We start from the raw sequence: 27,108 nt of genomic DNA on the forward strand, positions 1-27,108 counted from the left end.
CGTGCAGCCACAGGGTGTCGTGTTACGACTCGTCCATGGCGAGGTCCCTCTTCGCAACCACGACACCATGTAGTGCGGTACAGAGGGGCCCAACAACATGCCGAATGGACCGCTCAGGATTGGCATCACGTTTTCTTCACCGATGAGTGTCGCAAATGCTTTCAACCAGACTATCGTAGGAGACGTGTTTGGAGGCAACCCGTTCAGGCTGAACGCCTTATACACACTGTCTAGCGAGTAACCTGCTGTTTTGGGGTGGCATTATGTGGGGCCGACGTGGTCATGTAAGGCGCAGTAATGGCGGTACGATACCTGAATGCCATCCTCCGACCGATAGTGCAACCATATCGGCAGCATATTGGCGAGGCATTCGTCTTCATGGACGACAATTTGCGCCCCCATCGTGCGCATCTTGTGAATGACTTCCTTCAGGGTAACGACATCGCTCGACTAGAGTGGCCAGCATGTTCTCCAGACATGAACCCCCATCGAACATGCCTGGGATAGATTGAAAAGTTCTGTTTATGGACGACCTGACCCACCAACCTCTCTGAGGGATCTAAGCCGAAAAACTTTTTTTGATGTGTGTGTGTGTGTATATAAAACATGAAGTCCCTATTTTTGATCGATACTGTCTTTGATGACGTTTTATGATTACCTTCATGGTACTGGTTTTGGCTGATGCCTATCCTTCGAGATACTGTGTAATATAATTGCTGAAAACAGATATATGGCTATTTACTTTTGATAATGGAAAGAAAACAGTATAAAAATGTGTCAACTAAACTTAAGCTTTGCCGAGATAGTTTCCTGTTTAACAAGTATTGGAAGGTGTATGTACATAGCAACCAGTCTTTCAACGTACTAAATCTTTGCATTGAAAAAAATTCTCTCCTTGGTTAACGACAGAAATTAATTATGTGTAATTGTTAGCTGTAACTGAAGCTTTTTCTTTTCTTTTCTTTACAGTCATACCACGCCGAACTGCATCAGTACAAACACCACATCGAAATATTCAATCAGCTGACTCAGAAACTAATTGCTGTTTACCAGCAAGATGACACGAGTCGTGTCAAGAAAATGACAGAGGCGGTCAACCAAAGATATGGAAATTTGAATTCAAGGTTGGTAAACTTCTTTTGTATAATTACGTGATATTTTCATAAGGTCGGAACGTCCATAACTTTTTACGCTTCTCTTTTCTTTCCATACTGAGAATGACCCTTCTGTTGTTCCTTTTTCTGTACAATGTCTTCCTGGGCACACAGTTTGACCCGAAACGATTTTATAACTTCATATACTTTCGACCTGGAGTAATTTGATAAGGGCCTCTCCAAAAAGTGCTATACGAAGATCTGGTAACCTGCTGATTCACTATGACTGTTCTTCGTGTCATCGGTTTCTCGCTGTATAGTTTGGCAACTCATTACATGTTTTTCAATTGCAGCGACACGCGAAAAATTTAAAAACGGTTCTGTTTCAAATTTACAGCCACTGATCACTTGGTGGTCTCTAATAGCTCTTATTTTCAAATCTGATAATTGTCCCCACGTCGCTTGACATCAGTTATTTATACGAGTGAACACAACCCCTCTCCAACTCAAAGTAACGGTAACCCGAATGACTTCGTAAGTTACACCTACAGCATTTACATTAGCACCGCACTCTGAGTACTACCGTATTATGACGTTTTACGATATCAGATGTCTCTTACATCTTTAGGCTATCGCAAAATCCAAATCGAAGAGAAAATTGTTTTTATTAGGTGCTAAATGGTCGATTGTAAAGCCACCCCATTTAATAGTATTGTAAATTTCCTAACCCTGTCGCTCGCAACTAATTAACCATCGATCTTGCCTACGAATTCCACAGTTTATCTTGAAGGATGCCTGCTAAGGACCCTCTGCCTGCTGATGGCACGTGATAAAAATAAACTTCCAGAAACCTGCTTCCGAGGTTACGGATCGGGGAATAGGTTTCTCTGATTGCTGAAATCCGTCGTCCTGCACCTGATTTCTGAATATTACCTGCTTCGTGTATTTGTAGGGTAAACCGAACGGATATATTTCGAAATAACAGTTCGTATCCAGAAACGTAGAGTTTCCTCTGAAAAAAAAAGAAAGTATTCCGCCCTCTTCTTTCAGCTGTGAAAAGCGGTCATATTTTATTATGACGTAATTGTTAAACTTATAAGCAGCTAATTTGTAGCAGTGCTCAACGTTAACCACTGAAATTGGATTCAGACTGTGATTCGAATGATAGATATAGAATGAGAAAGGTGGCTAATGGTTGAGGCACTGGACTCGGATTTCGGAAAATCACATTTGAAACCCAGTTTGACCACCCAGATTAGGCTTGCTGTTGTTTCCCTAAGACGACTGAGGTGAAAGTGATGAAGGTTCCCCTGAATAAGACACGACCGTTCTCCTATCATAGCGTTAACCTTATACTTATCCATCCGAGCTGTTGCTCCGTATCTAATAACCTCCTCGTCGACGAGACGTTAAACCTTGTTCTTCTTTACCTTTTCTTTTAGGGACAGACAGTGTAAGATCGAAATAACCACGATGAGAAAATTCGAGAAATTAGAGCTGATACAGAAGCTTACCGACAGTCATTTCTTTCGCGTACCATTCGCGAGTGGAATAGGGGAGGAGTGATCGGATAGTGTTACCAGAAATAGCCTGCGCCACACACCGTCAGGTGGCTTGGGTTGTATTGATGTAGATGTAGAGACCTCAGATCTGCATATTGTAAGTTTCTTTTCTCTTTGCATTGTGTGACACTACCATTTGAATAATTAATCCATTTGTAGTCAATATAGACGCGGTGAAATACAATCTTTCTTTCACTCAGCAGATATAGGAAAATGGAAACACACCAAGTTTTGATAAAATTACTAGTTAGAATGAATCAGAAGGCAAATGTTGACAGGGCGACCCATAGGTCATTGTCCATAAGATCCGCAATGCGGACGTTGTAACGTAATGTTAATTTATTTTCATTTCAGTTTACATGTCCAGAACTCTTAATACCAAGTCTATGGCGACAGGAATTCAGGAATTTTGGAATTCGCCTATCGAAAAGAAGGAAATTCTGTTCACTATTAAGAGACCCATATTTAATACATACTTTGTACAGCGTACACACCGAACCTCGCTTGCAGGGGATAGACTAAGCAATAACTGACAATGGGAATTTCTGATTTACCAAATTGTTCTTCCATGTAATATGTAGGAAACAACTTGCACAGAGTGTATCAAACTTTTTTTCCACAGTCGTAAATTTTTTTCAGAAAATGAATTCATATGCTTGACACATGAACATAATCAGTAGTTTAGTACATGACTCATATTAGTAACATTTAAACAATTAAGAAAATTAATGGTGTCAGTAGATGGGAGTATATTACGCTCGTAAGTCCTCGAAACTGAAAACTGTTGTACAATAAGTAATTTAAAAATTCAAATTGCTCTGACCACTATGGGACTTAACTTCTGAGGTCATCAGTCCCCTAGAACTTAGAACTACTTAAACCTAACTAACCTAAGGACCTCACACACATCCAAGCACGAGGCACGATTCGAACCTGCGACCGTAGCAGTCGACTGAAGCGCCTAGAACCGCTCGGCCACCGCGGCCGGCAATAAGTAATTCTTAAAAGCCACTGGATACTAGAGTTTTCTCCAGGAATTCAATACCTGTTTTACATATTTGATGAGCTTGCACGGTGCAGGTTTGGCAAATGAAACATCTTAAAAGTGAGTTTGGCTATATTGTAAGGAAATGTGTAATTATAAACGAAAATTAGCGTCCATTGAGCAAGATTTTCGTTGATGTGAAGTTTAAAATTTTCCCAGTGAGTTAAATGTTCGAAGAGATTTCGGGATTGTAGCCGGTCGTCGAAAACTTCACTCCACAATATTTCAATTCGGCACCTGCCAGTCATTTTCAGGTGAGCCATCGAAGATTGGCGAAGACTTCGATGGCTCACCTTAAGATGACTGGCAGGTGCCCAGTTGAAATATCATGGTCGGCCGGGGTGGCTCAGCTGTTACAGGCGCAACAATCTGGAACCGCGCGACCGTTACGGTCGCAAGTCCAAATCCTGCCTCGGGCATGGATGTGTGTGATGTCCTTAGGTTAGTTAGGTTGAAGTAGTTCTAAGTTCTAGGGGACTGATGACCGCAGATGTTAAGTCCCACAGTGCTCAGAGCCATTTGAACCATTTTGAAATATCGTGGAGTGAAGTTTTCGACGATCGGCTACAATCCCGAAATCTCGTCGAACAAAATTTTCCTTATTGTTTCAAGATATATTAAAGTACTGACAACAATAGTCCTTTTTAATGGAAGAAAGTGGCCAACCATCGCGAAGAAGTGGTGAAAAGAATAAATATTAAAAAATTCTAAACTAAAAACAAGTTGAATTTTTCTCCTGTTTATAATGAAACCTTGAATCATCATTCACCAGAAGTGTTCTGGCTCTCGATATATGAGAATCACTGCATTCTTTTGCGATTTATTTTTTGTTTATTTTTTAAGCGAAGTATTTTTTCAATACGACCTATCGGGAGATAGCATTCCCACGTACCAATAGTTCGTCTTCTAGTTGCTTTACACATTAGAAGAAATTAATGTATTTCTTGGCGTGATATTGAACATGGATAGTATTCAAATGCTGTTTTATCGAAGATTAGCTCGAGTGAACTCCATTCCGCGAGAATGTTTTCTGTTACTTCACACTTTTCCAGATGTAACCTGTCTGTGTTTCCTACCCAAAATAAGCATAAGTTGGGAAAATACGACTGGAAGAAACAAATGTATTGGGAAGGGTCAACTCCGGTGATACTTGATTTTATGTCAAGATGAACTGTCAGCAAAGTTTTTCTCTGGTTGCAGCATCATCAACAGGGGCAAGCTGCTGCATTCGGCGATGAGCTCGCTGCACAACTTCGACCGTTCGCTGGACAAGTTTCTGGCCTGGCTGTCGGAAGCGGAATCCTCCATGGAGTGCGTGGAATCGGACGCCGACCGCCTGGGCAGTCGGCGCGACGCGGGGGCGATCCGGCAGCCGCTGCACCAGCTCAAGGTAGGTGCTCTACTACGTGTCTCTTTGTGTACAGAGTAAGGAAGACTGAAATCTGGGGCAGTTACGTAAAAACCTCATTTCTGTAGTTCCGTACGCAGTACCTGTATTAAGAAATTATTGATACAGCAGCTAGGTACTGATGCTGTGTACACACCAATGGAGAATTTGACTGAAGCATCAGTGCATTGAAGAGATGAGACGATTTAATGTACAGGGATATTCAAAAAGAAGGAACTGATTTTAAACATTTATTGTTTCCAAACTACAGAAGAAAGAAACACAATTCTAACGTTCCAGAAAAGACGAAAGTTCAAAGCGTTCAGTGTGGGTACCATGTGTTACACGACAAATATGAAAACGGTGACTCATTTCCTACCACACACGAAGCAGCTGGTCTCTCGTCATCGAATTCACAGCTTCAACAATGCAATGTCGCAAACTTTCAAGAGTGAGGGTAAAAACGCGGTCTTTTACGCAACCCCACAGATGTGAGGTATGGAGACGTGGGATGCCACTGTCGCTGAAGTTCATCTTCCGCTACGCCTCCTCTTCCAATCCAACGTCGTGGAATGGCGTCATTCAGATAACGTCGGACGTTCCTGCCGTGTACATTCTTCCTACCTGAGAGGTGAGAGGGATGAAATTTTCTGAGGATTAAAAACAAAAAGGGGTCGATTATAATAATATAGAAATCAAAATTATTTTAAGAGTAATATTTATTATTACTATTTCTCTGGACGCCAATATTTTTAGCTCAAATTTTCAGACGCTCGCAATAAGAGGGAAGCCTCAGCTTGTGATATGCCTTTACAGACGGCTAATTTGACGTTCCAGTCACTCACGGAAATAACCGCAGTCGTTAGTTGGCGTAGCGTGGCGCGTCCTGTGGTCACACCGATTTGTAACGTTGCTTGTCGTTCAGTGTTGCACAAGTTAGTTGTTCGCTCGTCGACTGAGCCGTAACAGAGAATGTATTTACAACCAGACTGGTATAAGATGTGGGCTTCTTTCGAGAAAAAAATCCACTAAATCTAGGCGTGCCCAGAAATATGATGAATATTTTGATAGCACACGGTAAGGCTGCCAGAGGACAAACAGAATGTGTAAACATGTTAGAAATAAACACCATCAACAGTTTCTTCGTTCGTTATTCTTTGGAGTAACAAAATACTTGAACAACTTTTAATTTTTCTTTCGTTAAAAGTTAACTTAATATTATTTCTCTTTCGTTATTTTAAAAATTGGTGTTATTTTTTTCGTGAGAAGGGATCACCATGACGGCAGTAGCAACTGACCTCACTACTTGAAACAATGCGGCTAAATTTGTGATTAAACACACGATATAGATGCACACGCTGTTAATGAGAAAACTTGTGTTTCCTCCCCCACTTCTCCCTCTTTTTTTTTGTCCCCCCGAATCCGGATGGTGAGAAATTCTTCCACGACGAGAATTCGAACCGGATATCTGCAAGCTGCACAGTAGAATTTTGCACAGAGCATAATTTAATCATCGCTAACATTTGTTTGAAGTATTTTGAAAGAAAATTCTATGTGTGGAGAAGACCTGGAGATACAGGAAGGTTTCAGATTGATATAAAATGATAATCAGAGCTTTCGGAATCACATTTCAGATTTAAATTTATTTCCACCGGCAGTTGTGGCTTCTGAGCTTAATGTTTGGTTGTGAACTGTAGATTAAAACTGGAGAATTTGCAATAAAGTAGGAAAGTAAGGAAATGAAATCTGGTTAAGCTGAAAGTACCATAAATTGTGAGAGTTTCAAAGAGAGCGTTAGGCAACGATTGACTGAAACGGGGGAAAGGAATACAGTAGAAGATGAATGGGTAGCTTTGAAAGATGATATAGTAAAGGCAGCAAGGGATCAAGTAGGCCTAGTAGAAATCCGTGGATATCACAGTAGATATTCAATTTCACTGGTTAAAGGAGAAAATATAAAAATGAAACAAATGAAGCAAGCGAAAAGGAATATAAATTCTGAATGTAGGAGGAGTAAAATACAAGAAGTGAAAGGTTATACACAAGTTGTACAGAAATGAGAGGGCAGATTTAAGAGTCGGAGGACATGAAAGGGAAGCAGTGGTTGAGAAGGGAGTGTGACAGGGCTGTAGCCTATCCCCAATTTTCATAAATCTGTACATTGAGCAAGCAGTAAAGGAAGCCAAAGAAAAATTTGGAGAAGGAATTAAAGTTCATGGAGAACAGATAAAACTGAGGATTACCGGTGACTCTGTAATTCTGTCAGAGACAGCAAAGTACTTGCAATTGCAGCTGAACTGAAAGAACTTCGTTTTGAAAGGTGGATTAATGTGAACATTAACAAAGGCAAAAGAACGGTAATGGAATGTATTCGAATTAAATCAGGTGATGCTGAGAGAATTACTTCAGTAACTCATTTCCTAATGCAATAGAGGACTTTTCGCTATTTTGCGCAGTAAAATAACTGATAATGACCGAGGTGGAGAGGATATAAAATGTATACTGGCTATGGCAAGAAGAGAAATTTGTCACCATCGAATTTAAAGTTAAGTATTAGGAAGTCTTTTCTGAAGGCATTTCTCTGGAGTGTAACTTTCAACGGAAATTAAACGTGGACGATATAGCCCAGGCAACGAACAGGGGAAAATTTCGTGTAGTCGCAAATATTTGTACTGTGATAAGAGGGTGTGTCATGAACAACATACAAAAAATCCCCATCGGTGGGGTATAAGTGTGAGTGTGGGGTTGAGGGCGTTTAAAAGATCACTTTTTCACGTTTTCCTTGAATAATTCGAAAATTGCGGCTTATAGCGAAAATGTTTCCAGGCAAGAAATTAAACTACATTAAATTTTCTACAAAAAAGTTTCTTCTCCATTTTTCTGTAGGACTAATATTGTCTGCGTAGCAGGGCATGTAAAATTCGCAAATTGAAAAACATAGTGTTTTAGTGGTATAAAATTACTGTTTACTGTTAAATGAAGCGGGTTAAGAACGAATATTAAATTTGGACTTTATTGCAGTAGAACCGTATTAAGGGATAACTGTTTTCGGGGGGGGGGGGGGGCGGGGGGGGGTCGAGTGTAGAAGTGTCAGGGCAAGTAGGTAGTCGTATTACGGTCATACACTTCCGTCCTTCATGTGTGTCCAAACTTACAGGCGAGCAGATGAATCCCCACTCTATCTACCCCAGTAGTATCAACTACAGCAGGATGTTTCACGAAATCACACCGACCCTCTATAGGGCGCCTACACAATCACTGGCGACTCAGTGCATCATAGACTAGCCAACGGAGGACGCTGAGGGAGGGTGTTTATGTGCCACAGAGTGCATTAACACGACATGGAATACAGATATGAGGTACTAACAGTACTAACGCGAGAAACGCAAATGGACAGAAACTACGGAAATGTGTGCACACTATTCTACATTGCTAGAGGGGAAATTTATTCTGAGTCATCCAGTACAGCAGCTGTAGCATTCTTTCGCGAAAGGCAACTTGGAGTGCTGCTCGCTCTTCATTTCCTGTCTAGTTCTCGTATGTGAGTAGACAATAGGAATTCTCTTAGCTTTTGTTTCTATAGTGGAGTTATTTTTAGTTTATTAAATGAATACCTATTTGCAGTTGTTATGTGAGCGATTATGTTACGACAAACAGGGCGGGATATCAAGAGACGATTACATTAAGCAGGTTCCAATCAATGTGGTTTGCAGTAGTTATTCAGAAATGAAGAGGCTTGCACTGGATAGAGTAGCACGGAGAGTTGCATGAAACCAATCTTTGGGCTGAAGACTACAACAATAGCCACCTTCTCTTCTAAAATCACTGGCTACTTCACCACAACGTTATGGCTTACGAAGGCGGTTTGAGCGACTATAAATCACGAATTTTTGGCAGTTTTTATGAAATATTTGTGTACAAAATGGTTCAAATGGCTCTGAGCACTATGGGACTCAACTTCTGAGGTCATCAGTCCCCTAGAACTTAGAACTAGTTAAACCTAACTAACCTAAGGACATCACAAACATCCATGCCCGAGGCAGGATTCGAACCTGCGACCGTAGCGGTCTTGCGGTTCCAGACTGCAGCGCCTTTAACCGCACGGCCACTTCGGCCGGCATTTGTGTACAAAATCAGCCATGTGGCGGAGGTTGGTAAGACTTCCCGAGGCCATAGCAGCGATTTTTATTAACTGTTGAAGTTTAGGACAACTTAAAGTATTATTTTAAAACTCCATACATCACAGAATTAAGCGTAATTTATGGACAGCGTTTCTAGAGATCCGATATAAACACATTTGTTGGAAATGTCGCTGTTGAACAGCACTCTTTTACTGGTGATTAGGCTTGACGTCGCTAAACATGAAATGAAGCGTAATTTTCAGTTGTGGCTAAAAATCCCATGTTTTATGTTGTGTGTTTATCGTCCCGTCTGGTCATCACAGAGAAAGTCCTGACGCAGCCGAGGACCGGGCGAGGAACTGGTTGCTGGCTCTTTCATTTAATCTGGGTGTTAATTGTTTCGTGTGGATCATACACAACCTTTGTCACAAAACTTCCTCGTTGAGACTGATGACACAGCAGCTAAGAAACTGAGAACGTGTTTTGGAAGGATCCGGGTTTAAATCCCCTTTTGCTCATTCTGATTCAGATTTCGGTAGTTCCCCTAAATCATTTCATCAGAATGAAAGGATAGGCCTCCCTCAAAACGTCACAACCGTGTTTTCCTGTTGCATCTACAGCGCCCTTTTCGTTGACTGCGCATTAGAACCTAATTTTGCCTCCCTCCGTCCTTATTGGATCATGTCTCGTAATACATTAATCGAAATATGTGTACACATTACATGCTTTTACTTGCCAGATTAGCCTGATTTAGGGAATCATGGCCAAGTTGTTGAACGACGCAGTTATATTTGCTGGCTTGTAGCCACAGCCAACAGTTGTAAAGGGATTTTTATGTAACGGAAAGTTAAGTTTTTTTAAAAATTCGTAACTCACGTCGTTTCACTGTTATGACCGTGTAGCTCCCTCGACTACACATTCGTGTTAACAGTAAACAGCAGCTGCACAAGCTGGATCTTCTTCAGTTCTTTCTAATATGACTCTTTATATTTGACTGTAAAAAATGCTTGTCTCAAATTAATGGTATAATCTGTGAATGACAGAAAAAAATTTACCTCAGCAAGTGTCAATGCGTGTTTCCATAATGGATCCATCCTTTCAAATTCTATAAAATAAATACCGCCGTGTCCAGTTGTGGCCTTAAGATGTCGTTATGATGACCTGCAGCCGAAAACTCTGCAGAGGCAACGAATTTTAATCACTTTGCGCTTCGAAAAGTCGTTTCGTACCACGAATAGCGACTCCGAACAATCGATTTCTAATGGTTCTAATGACTCTGAGCACTATGGGACTTAACATCTGAGGTCATCAGTCCCCTAGAGCTTAGAACTACTTAAACCTAACTAACCTAAGGACATCACACACATCCACGCCCGAGGCAGGATTCGAACCTGCGACCGTAGCGGTCACTCGGTTCCCGACTGAAGTGCCTAGAACCGCACGGCCACACCGGCCGGGAACAATCGATTTCCATTTCAAGCTTCCATTGTATACTGTTGGAAAGTAAACAAGCTTATCGCATACCAGATTGTTGATTTATCAGCAGTAACTGTTTGAACCGACGGTTTGTGTTGTGGTATTCCTGGAAAGATCACTTGTGTTTAAATTGCAGTTGTTTGAAAAAAAATGCCTTTTTTGCATGCTGCACATCGAAATTCTTACTTTAATTTATGCACCCAGACGCGTTTCGCCTTTTTTTTACAAGGCATCTTCCGTCGGTTCCTGAAATATTACATGATTTGTCCATTTTTACACATAGGTTATGGTTTACATCTAGGTTACAGATTTAAAAACAGTTCCTTAACTTTTTTTTATGAAATGGAAAGGTACTTGTGTTTAAATATGTCAGTTTGGTAACGATCTGCATTTTCTGTATGTTGCTTCAAATTATATAGTCTGATATTTCCTTAGTCTACAATCTGCACCATACGTCGTATATGTTGGTCTGCGCAGAGTATATGTTTACGTCCGAGGAGCGGATGTAAAATCCCCATCTGACTACCATGATTTATATTTTCTATGGTTTTCCTCTATCAGTTCGACGAATGCCGGTATAGTTCCTTAAAAAGGAAATGTCTGCTTTCTTCACTCCCTTTCTCTCAAGTTGTAATACAGATTCTTTTATAATAACCTCGCCGCTGACGAGACGTTAAACTCGTAGTACATTGATGATTTAGCTACAAACTTAGCTGCTTTGTCTGTCTGCTCAGATGACATTCAGCTGTAATTTTTGACAGAGTTATTATTTATTTATTTCTGTGGTAACTTACGGCTCTACTGGATTTCTAAATATTAAATTGTTGCTGCAGTCCATATGGCTCTGTTTTTGTTGTGTTAATGGAGAAGACGATACCCAGAGAACGGATATTACTCTGTATCCACTAGAATCTGATAAGCAAACTGTAAACTTCGGAACTGTATTATCGTTTGTTTTCCATTTTGTTGTGACATATACGTTTCAGAGACGGAAAGTTTAATTTCGCCAAATTAATGTACATTGATCAGTTTCATATTTCAAATAAACTTGGAAAGGCCACTGTATACGAAGCCAGGAGCTTTCTGCGCACACGTTAAACAGTCCTCAGGTTTCACACGGGCAACGAAAGGTGCTGGTTTGAATGGCGGTCGTAAACCACGTATCTCCGTTACAAAACAGACAATATTATGACCTCGGTGCTGTGCAGTAATGAACAAATGTTTCTTCCGTTTTTACAGCCGGGAAGCTCATAAAATTGCCTAGCGGAAAATTTAAAATCCAGCGCGTCCCTCGTAATTGGAGGGAAGGCAGTTAGCTCCATTGGTTGCAGGTCAGGATGAGGATCGTCATAATCCTTCGTAGCGTCGCGTGACAAGCAGCTCCACCCGCAACCCGGTTTCGGTGCTAACAGCGGCTGCCAAATAAAAATACCCTCGAAACAGTTGTTCGGATAGAATCCAGTAAACTGCACTGGTGTGCAAAACTAAAGGATGAAAGTAACTTTCGCGTGATGTGTCGCTGCCAAGTAACATAGCTCGTTGAAACTTGGACCGTACACAGAGGGAACTGTTACAGTGTAGTACAGAAGGTAACTGAAAGAAATATGCAATGAGGCGAACAGAAATTACACTTTTCTCTATTTAAGTGACCACGATTAATGATAGTACCCTGGACATTACAAAGAGCAGGACATGCTTCTTAACCCTAACCTCGTAAAATTTACGGTTGCAGTTGGTACCAACCCGCGGTTCCCGCCAATCTGGTGTTGTCAGTACAGTGTGTAAAAGAGGACATTCTGTACTTACTTTGTATGTGACTTATCATTGGATAACTTATAATTGTGGTTAACTGGTGCATAACCTAGGGGACTGATGACCTCAGAAGTTAAGTCCCATAGTGCTCAGAACCATTTGAACCTGTAGTGAAGACACGCGACATATTACTTGTCCATTTGATTTGCTACAGCGTTTACTTCTATGTTAAAACGAGGAGTTTAATCCATACTGATGTACATTTCTGTTTTTCGCGGTTTCATTCATATCTGTTACTATCACGTTATAGAGAGTTACAGAGATCCCTATGTATAGCTTATTTTTTACTCTGTGACTTCTCCAGCGTTATGCACAAATCAGTAGGAAGTACTAATTTGTTGAAAAATCTCAGTTCCTGAAAGATCTGAATTTGCGGATTTTCAGCAGCGCATAATACTTGTTACTGAGCCGATAGGGTATTCAATTTTCAAAGTTGCTCTGAGAAACATTTCTTCGACCGCAGTGTGACGTATGTGCAGGGAAGAATCCACCGTTGGATGTAGTACCCCACGATTCTGCTTCATGTTAATGAACGATGGGGAGCAGGAATTCTGTAGGGAGCCTGATAAGTGACGTCGGTTAATGTGGCATTATGCAGGAGCTACATGTAATCGAGAGGGTAATGAATGTTCATTAGCTTAAACAACAGCGGAACTTATCAGATAATGAGGTGATCATTAGCTTATATGAGAGCAGAGTGACCACCAGTGTGTGTGTGTGTGTGTGTGTGTGTGTGTGTGTGTGTGTGTGTGGGTGTGTTATGAAACAGCTTATTCTCCAACAGATAGTGGAACCGAGGCGCGGTGTGACGGGATGAAGGCAGCGGTTGTTTGGAATTGGTGGGGCATTTTATAGCGTAGACTGCAAGAAGCAATGCTTCAGTGCTTTCAAAGATGCAGACTTAATCCAAATATCGTCCTATACATGTGAGTGGACGGGTCGAGTTTTAGTCGGCTTGGAGACTATTTTGACCTCGTCTTGCGAGTCACATAGCACAAGCAAAAGAAAATTTGAAGGAGTCAGTGGAAGGAAGTGCTAACCTACAAGAGCATATTTTGAGCTGCTGCGTCTTTTATGCTTGGCTAAAGTCAGTGACTAGCACATGAATACCGTAAGACAAAAAGTGTTACATAGTAGACAGTGCTATCTAGAAATACGCGTTACGAGCGTGTGGTGTACTCGGAAACACAACAGTTAGTATACTACCCGAAAACAGTTACCTTTCGTTATGATCGTAACACAACGTCTGACTTATCTAATATCCTGGCTTTACCGATACATAGACAAAACATTCCCCTGCCACTGCATTATAATGAATACATCGCGACAAATGATGTATGCCATACTGGGATTGGAACTTTGATGGTTGATGGACTGGTTTTGACTGTCCAATCGGATTAGGGAAGAAGGTGGGCCGTGGCCTTTCGAAGGAACCATCCCGACATTTGCCTGAAGCGATCTAGGGAAATCACACCAACATTGATCTTCCACTTACCGCGAGCAGTCAAATTACGGCAGCCAAGCATGCCTCCAGGAAGGATGCAAACATTCAGTGTCACTCTTGTTTTGCTACTAGTTTTCCTTAAAAAAAAAAAAAAAAAACAAGATGTCATCCTTTGGGAATAGCACCACTATAAGAGCGGCGGATATGACATTGGGCCATGTCTTTCCTCAACATTAAGATAATTCGAAAATGTTGGTGTGACAGAATGTTGCGATCGGACATTTGGCGCACTGGGATGATCCAACCGATTAAGATGACTGATGAAGATAAGCAGGAGATCCACTTTTAAATCCCATTATGGCACAGATTTCCTTGTGGCACGACATATTCATTACATAGCAGATTTGGAATTTGCGAATAAATATCATTTGTATCGTTTCGACTTGAGGCATTCACCGAATTCATCCATTTAATTTTAGTGAATGTAATTCAGTTTTTCCTTCTTCATTGTTTCTGTCTGCCTCTGTAAGAAAGTACCCTGCAGTCTTAGATAAATTATACACTAAGAGCATATACGAAAAAAAAACAAAAAAGCAGATTGCTTCATTTTCTCATTTTACTAAGACCTCTCTTAAAAACTAATAATGGCAATTTTTGTATACCAACGGTTTAGCACATACTCATTTCTTCTTCGGGTACACTTATTTTCATTCCTGATCCTCTTATACACCACATCCATTCTTTACGTCTACTGACGCCGAATTCCACAGCTTCGATCTACCTACTTATGTTATTATCCACATTATTCTCATGTTACTAGAGGAGAAGGTTAGAGTTTAACGTCCTGTCGACGGCGAGGTCAATAGAGACGGAGCAGAAGCTCGGATTATGGAAGAATGGGGAGAGAAATCGTCCGTGCCCTTTTAAAGGAACCATCCGGGCATTTGCCTGGAGCGATTTAGGGAAATCGCGGGAAACCGAAATCTAAATGACCGGTCGCGGATTTGAACCGTCGTCCTCCCGAATGCGAGTCCAGTTCGCCACCTCGCTCGAGCTAATGTTCCCAGACAAGTATTATTTCTGTTGTGTGAGTTGCTGTTGTTCCACTGTCTAAATATTAGATCAGATATTAAATATAAGACGTACTATGTCTCATGTATTGTGTGTATGATGACTGTACTGTTAAAATATGAAGAATTCGTGATGTAATGTAAGAGAGACCCTTGAGCTTTACAGTATAAATAAAGCCACAAATCTCTTGTTGTCTCTCTGTGTCGCAAAATGTGTTCGATAAACAGCAGCAGCAAGAACGACGTTTTCGTTTTACAGCTTCTTGAAGTGAAAGAGGTAGAAACCCGAAGGTTGGTTACAACAGCATATTGCTATGTTAGGCTCTGTTGTATCGTTGTCGGTACTGTGCGATTTTCCTGTTGTGACCTCTTCACTAACTTATGATTTACAATTTACACGCCGTCTGAAGTATGATACAATTTAGGACACAACATGTACACATAACATTGGCAGAGGTGATTGAAACGATAAGTGACAGAACAAACCGCGTAGTCGATCCTCGAAGCGTTAGTTTAGTAGTTTGACACTAACCCACAGAGTCAGCGAGCCACTAACAACTCTAATTTAACCTTCACGCCGTAGAACGTTGATCAGAAATTGAACAATGCTACACAGTGTTGATATGATTACAGGCATGTCAGCCAATCGGGAAATAAACACGTCCCGAGAAGCATCGTAAATGTGTCTGCTCAGAGTCTTTGAGCACGTTTCAGTTATAATATCAGTAGTTATGACTGAAGTCGAAATACTGAGGAAGAGAACAACACAACTTTTTTCATTGTCGGAATTAAGTGCTTGAGAGATACTGCAGACACTCCCGTTCACAGAAAACCAAATTATGCAACGCCTATAATGCGAAAGGAAGGCTGATTTACTCGTACATCGCACTAGCTTAGGCGAGATTATCTGGCAGCGCAAACATTCGAGTCACGTTTTACGTTAATCATTTTTCAGATACTCAGATACGCTTACCCCGTCTCGTAGGCGCGTCCACTACTGCCCGTACACAATGTTGTGGCTCTGAATCAATGAAACACTCGTCTTCCAGCTATCACAGCTCTGTATTATTGGAAACTGTTTGGCCATTTGACTTCTGAAAACATAATCTAACAGCCGGCAATGTACATATACCTAAGCCAGTATACTACATATAATTTACGACACCAAACAGTCTCTCTCTCTCTCTCTCTCTCTCTCTCTCTCTCTCTCTCTCTCTCCTGCGCGCGCGCGCAGACACACACACAACCACCACCTCGCGCGCTTAGTTACGCGTATGTAATAACGATCTAGATTAACATGTAGAGAAAAAGCATGACGATCATTTTAAGAAGCGACCTCTGCTTTCAATAATAAAGAAGCTGCTGTTACTGAAGACCCTGACCAGATTTTGAATTACTTTTACTGTCGTGTTAATTCGGACAGTCAAAGATGTAGTTCACTAACGAGCCTTATCACAGTTGCCAACATATAACACATTGAATGCATCGTAAATTAAGTGATGCAAGGAACCTTCCAATGTGAATGTAATTCGTATTTGTGTTATGTTGTCCCTCCTGAGTTAAGTGAGGACTCTGAACGCTTTTTCTAAAGCGTATTCAACCACGTTGTAATTATTTTACTTCTGTGACCACGCTTCGCTGTTGTAAAAGTCTGTGCCTGCGCAAGCGAGAAGCTTGATGTGTGTTAAAATGGTGTGAGTTTTCACAGCATATTTGTACAGAAGATGTTATGCAATTTTTTTGCTTAATTAAAGAGCTTGTGCAGCTTATAAAGCAAGCACTGAGTATAATTTAATTTATAAACATGAGTTCCTCATTCCACTTATTTGTATGAAAAAATATTATTCGACAGTCATATTGTAGTTGTTTGTAGTTTTTTGCATTTAGTGACCGATAGTTGTGCTGTGTTTAATTCTATCATTTGCCTGCAGTCAGAATTCTCTTTAACTTGAATTACAAGTTCCATGTCCCCTTTCACCGTATTTATTTAACTGTCAAACTTAATAATTCTGGATGCATTCCATGTCTCGCCGTTCCGTAACAGTTTCTAGTGCAGACAAATCCATAGAGTTCTTGTTGCCTATGTTCTGTCAGTAACCCCATGTTTCGTATTCTGTCTTAGGTTTTTTTCTCCTCTGGAGAACCACACTTTACATGCCTTCGAACGCTTTTTTTCTACGTCGACAACTGTTTCCGTTTGACGCCTGTATTGGTAATTAAAAAAGTTTTACTTTTACTTTACCTGTTAACTGTTTTCTGTGAGCAGCATGCTATTTTGAAGAAAGATACAGGTCTGTAGAAGTTTATCTTACATACGTTCTCTGTCTCTACCGTCTGCTGCTGTTTCTAATCTTCACTAGCCGAATGTTTTCGCCTGTTGTTTCCTAGCTTACGTGGTTAGCACATTCTTACTTTAACTCCTCCCGTCATTGTTGCCAACGATTTGTGAATTGTAAATCTGAGTTGTTCATGAAGTGGCCCGTGCGTTCCACCCAGCTGTTCTTTTAGTGTGTGTGTGTTTGGGGGGGGGGAGGTTCGGCCCTGTAACCGTTGTTTTAACCATTAGCTTGAGTATTGTTAGAAGTATACTTGGTTTTGTTTATACTGCTTTTCAAAGTTTCCTCTAATTTCATTCCAACAGAAAAAGTCTTACACCGTATCTTCCTCTCGGCTTAACAAGAAATTACCCCCTTTTTAAAGCTCGACTTTTATTACTGCCACTTGCTGTTTGTAAATGTAGTGGATGTCTTGTCGCTCTTCGTACGTCAACTATTATTCTTCTGACTTAAAATATATTATTTTTTTCCCAGAAAAAGTCTCCACATTTACAAATGCTCTAAATGCATATTGTCTATCCGTAAATATGCCTCTTATTTCAAGTGAGTAATATTTCGTTAATAATACTTAAATCAGCTTCAGTGATCATTAACATACCTAACATACGAAGCAATTTTCGAATACGATTTTGTGTCGTTGTTACTACTAATGCAAGTTAATAAGGTGCTGGAAAGATGGAATTGATGTGTTGGCAGAAGAGCCAACACCGTTTTGCTAGAGAAGGCCGAAACGCACGCTTTTAAAGCTCACGCAGATTGGCGTGAGGTCTGGAACAGTTAAGGGAATTAATAGTAGCAAATAAAGTACGTAGTTGATGTAATACTTAACTTTAATCCATAATTGTAGAACATCTCTCGTGACTGTGCTTCAAGATAAATATCAATTGAATACGGCGCCTTGCTAGGTCGTAGCAATTGACGTAGCTGAAGGCTAAGCTAACTATCGTCTCGGCAAATGAGAGCGTATTTGTCAGTGAACCATTGCTATGAACGTCGGCTGTAAAACTGGGGCGAGTGCTAGTAAGTCTCTCTAGACCTGCCGTGTGGTGGCGCTCGGTCTGCAATCACTGACAGTGGCGACACGCGGGTCCGGCGTATACTAATGGACCGCGGCCGATTTAAAGGCTACCACCTAGCAAGTGTGGTGTCTGGCGGTGACACCACAGGAATCATTTCTGAAAAATCCTGACTTGACGTCCCCAAATATGCCCAGAGACCTACAATAGCTTTCAATCAAACGGTGTTTTTTAACTGACGACAAAGATTAATGTACTTATGGTGGTAACAGCATCAAAGATATTATATATAATTTTGGTGTCTATGTTTACATGGGTAGTAACCGATATTTAATTTATCAACATATATTGCGAGATGAGCATTAAATGTATTCATAAAATCAATTACCATCGCTCTAGGTGAGACATTCAAGAGACGTCGTATTACTTACTGGTTAGGATGAGCACTGAGAGTAGCGACGCAGGATTCAAAGCTTCGGACACCCACGCTTGTGGAAGAAATTTCAAATCTCCTGTATGTCATCCAAACAAAGTATATCCAAAAGTCACGTCAAGGGAATGCTGGGATAGTTCATTTGAAAAGCTCACGACCAAGTCCCAACTTGTGCTCTGCCTCTAGTTTGAGGTAAATAATAACAAATAATAATAATAATACGTTTTTATAATAATTCTGGCCACATAAAAGTTGTATTTTTTCATGATCGTCTGCAGTAAGTAGAAGATCTCGCACTGCGTCTACCGCAGCTAAATCGCAAATTGTGTAGAGAGCTGGATACACAGCGAAGTGCTAATTGCAGTATAATTTTTTCTCATGATAAACTAATGCGTGCAGAAATTGCTGGAGTCCTGTAGAAGTGAAATGAATGGGCTTAAAGCTTTAAACCTGAACACGCCTAGTTATGGCTTCATCAAACTCTCAGAAATTAGAGCTTCAAACAACTCAGTTCTAATAAATGTCCTGAACGTTGTCACCATTTTAAGATGTAGCGAGCACCAACTACCAGCACATCTAGTGTAACTAAGCGTAGAAGGATTGTAATTTTGTTACATAGTGGGAGGGTAGTAGTTTTTAAAATGTGTACTTATTCTGCTGCCTTATGAAGGGCTTAGTACGCTTATAAGAAGCATTTAAAAAGTTTTATAAGTGTGATTCGCTTAGTTGCTGGATAGTATTAAAAGATCTCAGGTTTTAACGTGAAGCACATTGCACTTTAATCATTCTTCCCCTGTCTCGCGTAGCCGAGCGGTTCTAGGCGCTTCAATCTGGAACCGCGCGACCGCTACGGTCACAGGTTTGAATCCTGCCTCGGGCATGGATGTGTGTGATGTCCTTAGGTTAGTTAGGTTTAAGTAGTTCTAAGTTATAGGGGACTGATGACCTCAGATGTTAAGTCCCATAGTGCTCAGAACCATTTGAACCATTTTTTTGTCTCGCGTATTTCCTCTACGTCATTGCTTGCTAGTAAGATCTTTCGGTTGAAAAGCGTTTATTTCGGATTTGAAAGTATCTTTGTTTCGGAGAGTGGTTGATATACCAAGGAGAAGTCAAACTTGGTGGGTAGCACTGGTGTAGGATTTTCTAGTTAAAAGTCCCAGGGAAATAATTAATGTATAAGCAGGGGATTATGTTAAAATATCATATTCATTTTTATGAGTTAGACGGACAGACTGAACCGCCACGCTTCCACAACTGAATTAAGTAAGAGTATCTTATCAAAAATGACATGCATTATTCAGTAGTTTAAAAAGTATAAAACCTAGTACGTACTTAGCAGTGGAATAACTTTCTCCAAAATAGAACTTTATAATATTGACACACGAGTATCCATGTAGTGCTGCTATGTCAAAGTAGATAGTGCATTGCTTATATTGGCTTCACCCCTCGCAATACAAAGTGTCAGTTGTTTTTCCACCACGGCGACGACGAATACACAGTATCCGTAGTTTGTTTTTCCGATATTATGTACAATTTAAAAACATACACGTGATTCAAAATGTGTAAGAACGCAGTTTTTATTGTACAGCTCATGAAAGGAAAATTGTGCATTTTTATCCTATTCCTGCATTTAAATTTGCTCTGTCTCCATCACGATTTTTTAATTTTTTTATTTTTTAAATTTTTTTTTAATTGAGACAACGGCGACGACAATTTAAAGTTGCTCATACTTTCCTTATCCGGTTGTATATGTGATCTAATAGTATACATGAAAACTTTTGTCATTTTAGATTTATGAGATTCCATTTTTTGTTGCACAGCTCGTAAAAGCGAAATTTTGGATCTGTTACCTTTTTTCTGCACATACAATGTGTGCTGGATTACCACTACTTTAGAGTTGGGACTCCGAAAGTGTTCATTTGACAGTTAATAAAATATTACGGGCTATTATACCGTGGTCGAATGGACTTTACATTAAAACCCAACGTTTCGCCCCCATCTGCGGAGGACATTTTCAGGGGAATCGTAGTTCTTTGAATGTCCGATTCGCACCCTGGCTCGCTACTGACTGCAGCAAAATTCTACTCCTGCGTTGTGGCGTGACGTAACATGTTTTGAATACCCGAGCGCAATTGGCCGTTGTCGATTGCCGTCTTCCGCTGTTGGTTGCTTGGTTAATTTGGGGAGGGGACCAAACAGCGAGGTCATGGGTCCCATTGGATCAGGGAAGGACGGGGAAGGAAGTCGGTCGTGACCTTTCTAAGGAATCATCCCGGCATTTGCCTGAAGCGGTTTAGGGAAATCACGGAAAACCTAAATCAGGATGGCCGACGCGGGTTTGAACCGTAGCCCTCCGAATGCGAGTCCAGTGTGCTAACGACTGCGCCACCTCGCTCCGTATCTGCTGTTGCTATCATCCCATGGTAGAAGACTGGTACACATCTTTTCCAGCATCGGAATCCAGATGTTATTCAGTTTCACACCCTCCTCTTTCCTCCTGAAATTCCTGGGGTTTTTTACAAACTGTATGGCCTCTCCGTTTAGTCTTTCATGGTATCTGCTTTTGGTTCCCAGTACTTGAGTCCTATCAGAATGAATTTTGTGGTCTTCTGCCTGCAATGCATATTCTGCAACAGCTGATCTGTCTGTCTCCCCTCTCCTGCAATTGCCCTTGTGCTCTTCTAGCCATTTTTTGACAGTTCTTTTTGTAGTACCCCCGTATATCTACCCACAATTAAACGGAATCCTATAAATTTCAGCTTTTTCCAGCGTTTGGTGAGCATCCTCGGGCGATTTTAGGTGATCTTGTATCTGCGGGATGCGTCTGTAGGTTACCACGATGTTCCGCTTTTTGAAGATTTTTCCTACGCGGTTAATATCGTGCTTAATGAAATGCAGGAACACTTTCGATTTCACCGGCGCTTGAGCATCGCTATGATTTCTACGCGTTGATCTCAGTGCTCTTTTCACCTTAGCGAACGAACAACCATTCCTGAGCAATGCATTGGTGAGATGTTTTAATTTTGCTTCAACTAGTTCTGGTTCGTAGATTTTCCTAGCACTATCCGTCATTTGATAATGTATGAATATGGTGGGCATAACATACCGCTGTTAAATGCTGAAAGCAACGGTGGGAAACGGAAAACTTCTGAATAGCTTCCCGTGGACGACGAGTGTATTACGTAAGGAGCACAACCTTTGAATAGACAAGGACGGGAAATGATAGCGCCCACGATATTTAAAAGAAACCATCGTGAAATTCGCTTGAAACGTTCAGGTAAACCACGGAAATGCAATTTTGAGTGACGGGAGGTAATTTCTATCACCTCTCTCGGTCACAGGTGGATATCTCGTTTGAACTTGTAATTGGTTAGCACGAACTGCGCAGTGTCAGACCTTACTAGCGTTGCTAGCGGTCTGAGAGTTGTGCACTCTGGAAGACGTGATTAAACCGATCGAATATTGGTTTGGGAGTAAGCAGCGCACAAAGCTGGCGATCTCGGACGCGACCCGTGTCCGCGCTTAATTAGTCTGGCTGGAAATTAAATTGTGCGAATGACGCGCCGATGGTGCGGCCGTTGCAGACGCACCAGATGGCCGCTCCACTGATGAAATACGCCGCGTTGTATCGTCGTGGCCAGGGCGTTTAAAGGAATTTTCGGAACGCGCAGCAATTGCGTCATCTTTGTCAACGGCTTCCCGCGAATCACTTTCATTCTGTTATCGTACTTGCTATAGCAGGAAACACAGCAGCAATGTCAGGTCACAGGCCTGTCTATAAACACTAACAGCGCTATTGATGACGACAGTGATCGTTCAAAGCGGTTAACTGGAACGCACGATGAGGATCTGAATGAACCACGCGGTATTTATAGGGTGGGCCATTGATAGTGACCGGGCCAAATATCTTACGAAATAAGCATCAAACGAAAATACTACAAAGAACGAAACTCGTCTAGCTTGAAGGGGGAAAGCAGATGTCGTTATGGTTGGCCCGCTAGATGGCGCTGCCATAGGTGAAACGGATATCAACTGCATTTTTTATAAATAGGAACCCCCAGTTTCGTGTAGTACGTAAAGAAATATAAATGTTTTAATTGGACCACTTTATTATTTAAGAAAATGACATGTAGTAGAATTATTACTTGGACATGTCGTTATCGCAATCTATTAACGGTACTTGCAGCATAATCTTTGAGTCCAAAAGAAATGTAGTACAACTGAGTCAAGTACGTAACCCAGTATTTTCAAGGTGATGAAAGTTTACAAGGCAGTGTGCTTCTTGGAGGATGCAGAAATCTGCTTGTGCAAATTAGAGTCCGTTCCGAGCATTACTTGGTGTCCATGTGGTTGCTTTGTCTCCAGAGGCATAGTGATGCAAGAAAACGCTCCATTTGTCTGAGTAAATCGCAGAGAGACAACGACAGTTTGGCATGTTAAAGAGATACGTTAAATAACTACGATTCATGGAGCCGCGCCACGGTAGCCCTATAAGCCGCGGAGGGCACATGTAAAAGGTGTTTCTGAATTCCATTGAGAGTTTGTAGTCGTTACGAAGAAAAGCATTTCTGAAAAAGAGAAATTCATCAACTAAAAATTTAGTGGTTGGGAAGTCTTCCCTGGAAGTTTGTCTTGTGTGGAGGTGAAACGTGGACTGAAATGAAATGTGGTATTACAGAAGAGTGATTTAGGTTGTATGGGTAGATCGTATAACTAATGGAGAGGTACTGAATCGAATCGGGAAGAAAATACGCTGCCTGCTTATAAAAAAAAAAATACCCAGAAGACATGGTCGGATGTCAATTTACCTTCGTACACATACACACCATCGGCGGGTATATTAGAGCTGCAGTTCTCTGTGACAGTACGACGGTCACCAGAGTACATTAGTATATTAGCGGTTAGTGTTGTTAACAGCCCTGGCAGGATATATAAGCGTGAACAGTGTCGGATGCTGAGCGATGACTGTGAGAGATACGGAGATGCCACATATTCGTGGGAGACAGCGTTATCACCACCTGGGAGAGTCTGGAAGGGTCATCATTATGGGTCTCCATTTGGCCGGCTGGTCCAGTCGTGCAATATCCAGATTTGTGGGGCATTCGGATGTGACAGTGGCCCGATGTTGGACTTCATGTTAACATGATGGCAGGCATACTCGTCAACAAGGTTCCGGCCGACCAAGTTGGGGTCGGAGACTAGCAGCAGTTGGTCTGGGGAATTATTGTCCAGTACCGCTAACACCACAGCATCAACGGCTGCGTTTGGACTGGTGCTGCGACAGGGAAGCATTGGCTGTTGATGAAAGGTCTCTAGTTCTTTTCAGAGATGTATCGCGGCGCTGTCTGTACTGCCCTAGATGTATGGCGTCGGTCTGCGGAGATCCGCTCTTCGCCCTTTTTTGGAAGGCGCAGTGGTATTACTCCTGGCGTAATGGTGTGGGGAACCATTGGGTATGACTTCAAATCACGCTGTTAGTGACTGAGGAAATTCGAACGGCGCAACTGTGTCGTTCCCACTCTTGCGACAGTATTGTGGTGTCATTCTTCATCAGGACAGTGCTTGTCTATACGCGGAACTTGCAGTTGTACGTGATGCTGAGGTACACCCGCGGCCTGCAAGATCGCTAGATCTGTCCCCGATAGGACATGTATGGGACCGTCTCGGTCGTCCACCTCTCCCCAGTGCCAGTATCCGAGGTATCGAGGACCATTTATAGTATTAGTGGGCCAATTTGCCTCAGGAGAGCATAAGTGGGTTCATATTGCCAAATCTGTTACAAATTTGACTCGATTATGTAACCACTGGAGTAACTTTACATACCCACTCAATCCGTGAAGTTTCATTTCCTTTCGTCTTCCTCTTCTGGGTGCTTCACTTTACATCCGACAGTGTAAATTGTAGGGCACAACTTCACTACAGACGGAGAAATTGTGGCTACAATACGTCTTGAGGCAACGTGGAATAATCAGTTTGGTAATGGAGGGAAGTGGTGGGGGCTAAATTTGTGGAGGGAACCAAAGCTTCACTGCAGTAAGCAGCTTGAAATGAACTAGCGACCGTGGTGAGCTGCATGAAGACCAGAACGACAACACGGAGTAGGTGTCAAACTGATTGGGAACACGTAATCGGAAGCGTACCGCGTTCTCGCTACTTACAAAACAAAGTAAATGCACACTCTCGAATACGCCAGGTGAAAGAGGCATAGATGTTTGCTGTGAATATGGTAAATATTGCATTTATAACCAAATTAGTGCTGTTGTAACAATACATAATCGTTTTTGTTGTGCTGAAACTACACTTAAATACACTATGTGATCAAAGTTATCCGGACACCTCACTGAAAATGACTTACAAGTTCGTGGCGCCCTCAATCTGGAATACTGGAATTCAACATGGTGTTGGCCCACCCTTACCCTTGATGACAGCTTCCACTCCCGCAGGCATACATTCAATCAGTTTCTTGGGGAATGGCAGCCCATTTTCGAGGAGTGCTGCACTGAGGAGAGGTATCGATGTCGGTCGGTGAGGCCTGGCGTGAAGTCGGCGTTCCAAAACATCCTAAAGGTGTTCTATAAGATTCAGGTCAGGACTCTGTGCAGGCCAGTCCATTACAGGAATGTTATTGTCGTGTAATCACGCCGCCACAGGCCGTGGATTGTGAACAGGTGCTCGATCGTGTTGAAAGATGCAATCGCCATCCCCGAATTGCTCTTCAATAGTGGGAAGCAAGAAGGTGTAAAACATCAATGTAGGCCTGTGCTGTGATAGTGCCATGCAAAACAACAAGGGGTGCAAGCCCCCTCCATTAAATACACGACCACACCATAACACCGCCGCCTCGAATTTTACTGTTGGCACTACACACGCTGGCGGATGACGTTCACCGGGCATTCGCCATACCCACACCCTGCCATTGGATCGCCACAATATGTACCGTAATTCGTCACTCGACACAATGTTTTTCCACTGTTCAGTCATCCAATGTTTCGCTCCTTACACCAAGCGAGGCGTCGTTTGGCATTTACCGTCGTGATGTGTATCTTATAAGGAGTCACTCGACCATGAAATCCAAGTTTTCTCACCTCCTGCCTAACTGCCATAGTACTTGTAGTGGATCCTGATGTAGTTTGGAATTCCTGTGTGATGGTGTGGATAGATTGCCTATTACACATTACGACCTTCTTCAACTGTCGGCGGTCTCTGTCAGTCAACAGACGAGGTCGACCTGTATGGTTTTGTGCTGTACGTGTTCCTTCACGATTCCATTTCACTATCACATCGGAAACAGTGGACCTAGGGATGTTTAGGAGTGTGGAAATCTCGCGTACAGACGTATGACACAAGTGACACACAATCACCTGACCACGTTCGAAGTCCGTGAGTTCCGCGGATCGCCCCATTCTGCTCTCTCCCGATTTCTAATGACTACTGAGGTCGCTGATATGGGGGACCTGGCAGTAGGTGGCAGCACAGTGCGCCTTATATGAAAAACGTATGTTTTTGAGGGGGGGGGGGTGTCCGGATACTTTTGATCACATAGAGCAACACTTACTTGACTTACGTTCCGTTTGTCCCTCAGCATTGTTGTTCGTTATTACATAATTTTGCTAGTTGTGAACTTACAGTGCGTTACTAACACTGGTTTTTGTATCAGATGCCGTAGAGTAGCATACTTAGTTTTAATTATTTGTTTCTGCAGAAGGCAAACTCTAATTCCTGTCCAAAATAATAATTAACGAATTTCTACTACAAGCCCTTCAAGTGTATCATAGGGATACACTTCATCGGCAGTCTCAAATGAAATCCGTTCGAATTAGAAATACATTGCCAGGCTATAGATGGTTCAAATGGCTCTGAGCACTATGGGACTCAACTGCTGAGGTCATTAGTCCCCTAGAACTTAGAACTAGTTAAACCTAACTAACCTAAGGACATCACAAACATCCATGCCCGAGGCAGCATTCGAACCTGCGACCGTAGCGGTCTTGCGGTTCCAGACTGCAGCGCCTTTAACCGCACGGCCACTTCGACCGGCTAGAATATAGATGTTTTAGACATAACTATCTCATGTGTGATTCAGTTACTCGCATAACGTTGAATGCCGTCTTTGTACTGAAGTGAGCTATTTATGCAACACGACGGGATTTATTTCCTGTATCTTTAACTTCTATTTTGTGATAGGAATACGATTGTTACGTGTGACTTCCACATTCTGAGGACTGAAGTGAGTAACAAAAGAACCACTGCCTGTGTTAACCTCGTCTGAGATTACGAAGTCAGTTTTTCTCTCTATAATTAACTCAGTG

At 41.8% G+C, this 27,108-nt stretch overlaps 1 protein-coding gene across 1 annotated transcript in view; it reads left to right on the plus strand.

Moving 5' to 3' along the window:
- The window catches only part of LOC124555943 (dystrophin-like), a 1,045,948-nt gene extending 1,040,668 nt beyond the window's left edge, over positions 1-5,280 (plus strand). The window contains exons 52-54 of the mRNA XM_047129993.1: positions 970-1,124; positions 4,902-5,091; positions 5,218-5,280. Coding sequence (XP_046985949.1) covers positions 970-1,124; positions 4,902-5,091; positions 5,218-5,280 — 408 coding nt within the window. The remainder of the gene's footprint in view (positions 1-969; positions 1,125-4,901; positions 5,092-5,217) is intronic.
- The last annotated feature ends 21,828 nt before the right edge of the window (positions 5,281-27,108 follow it).

Source organism: Schistocerca americana, chromosome X, assembly GCF_021461395.2.
Source record: "Schistocerca americana isolate TAMUIC-IGC-003095 chromosome X, iqSchAmer2.1, whole genome shotgun sequence".
Taxonomy (NCBI): Eukaryota; Metazoa; Arthropoda; class Insecta; order Orthoptera; family Acrididae; genus Schistocerca; species Schistocerca americana.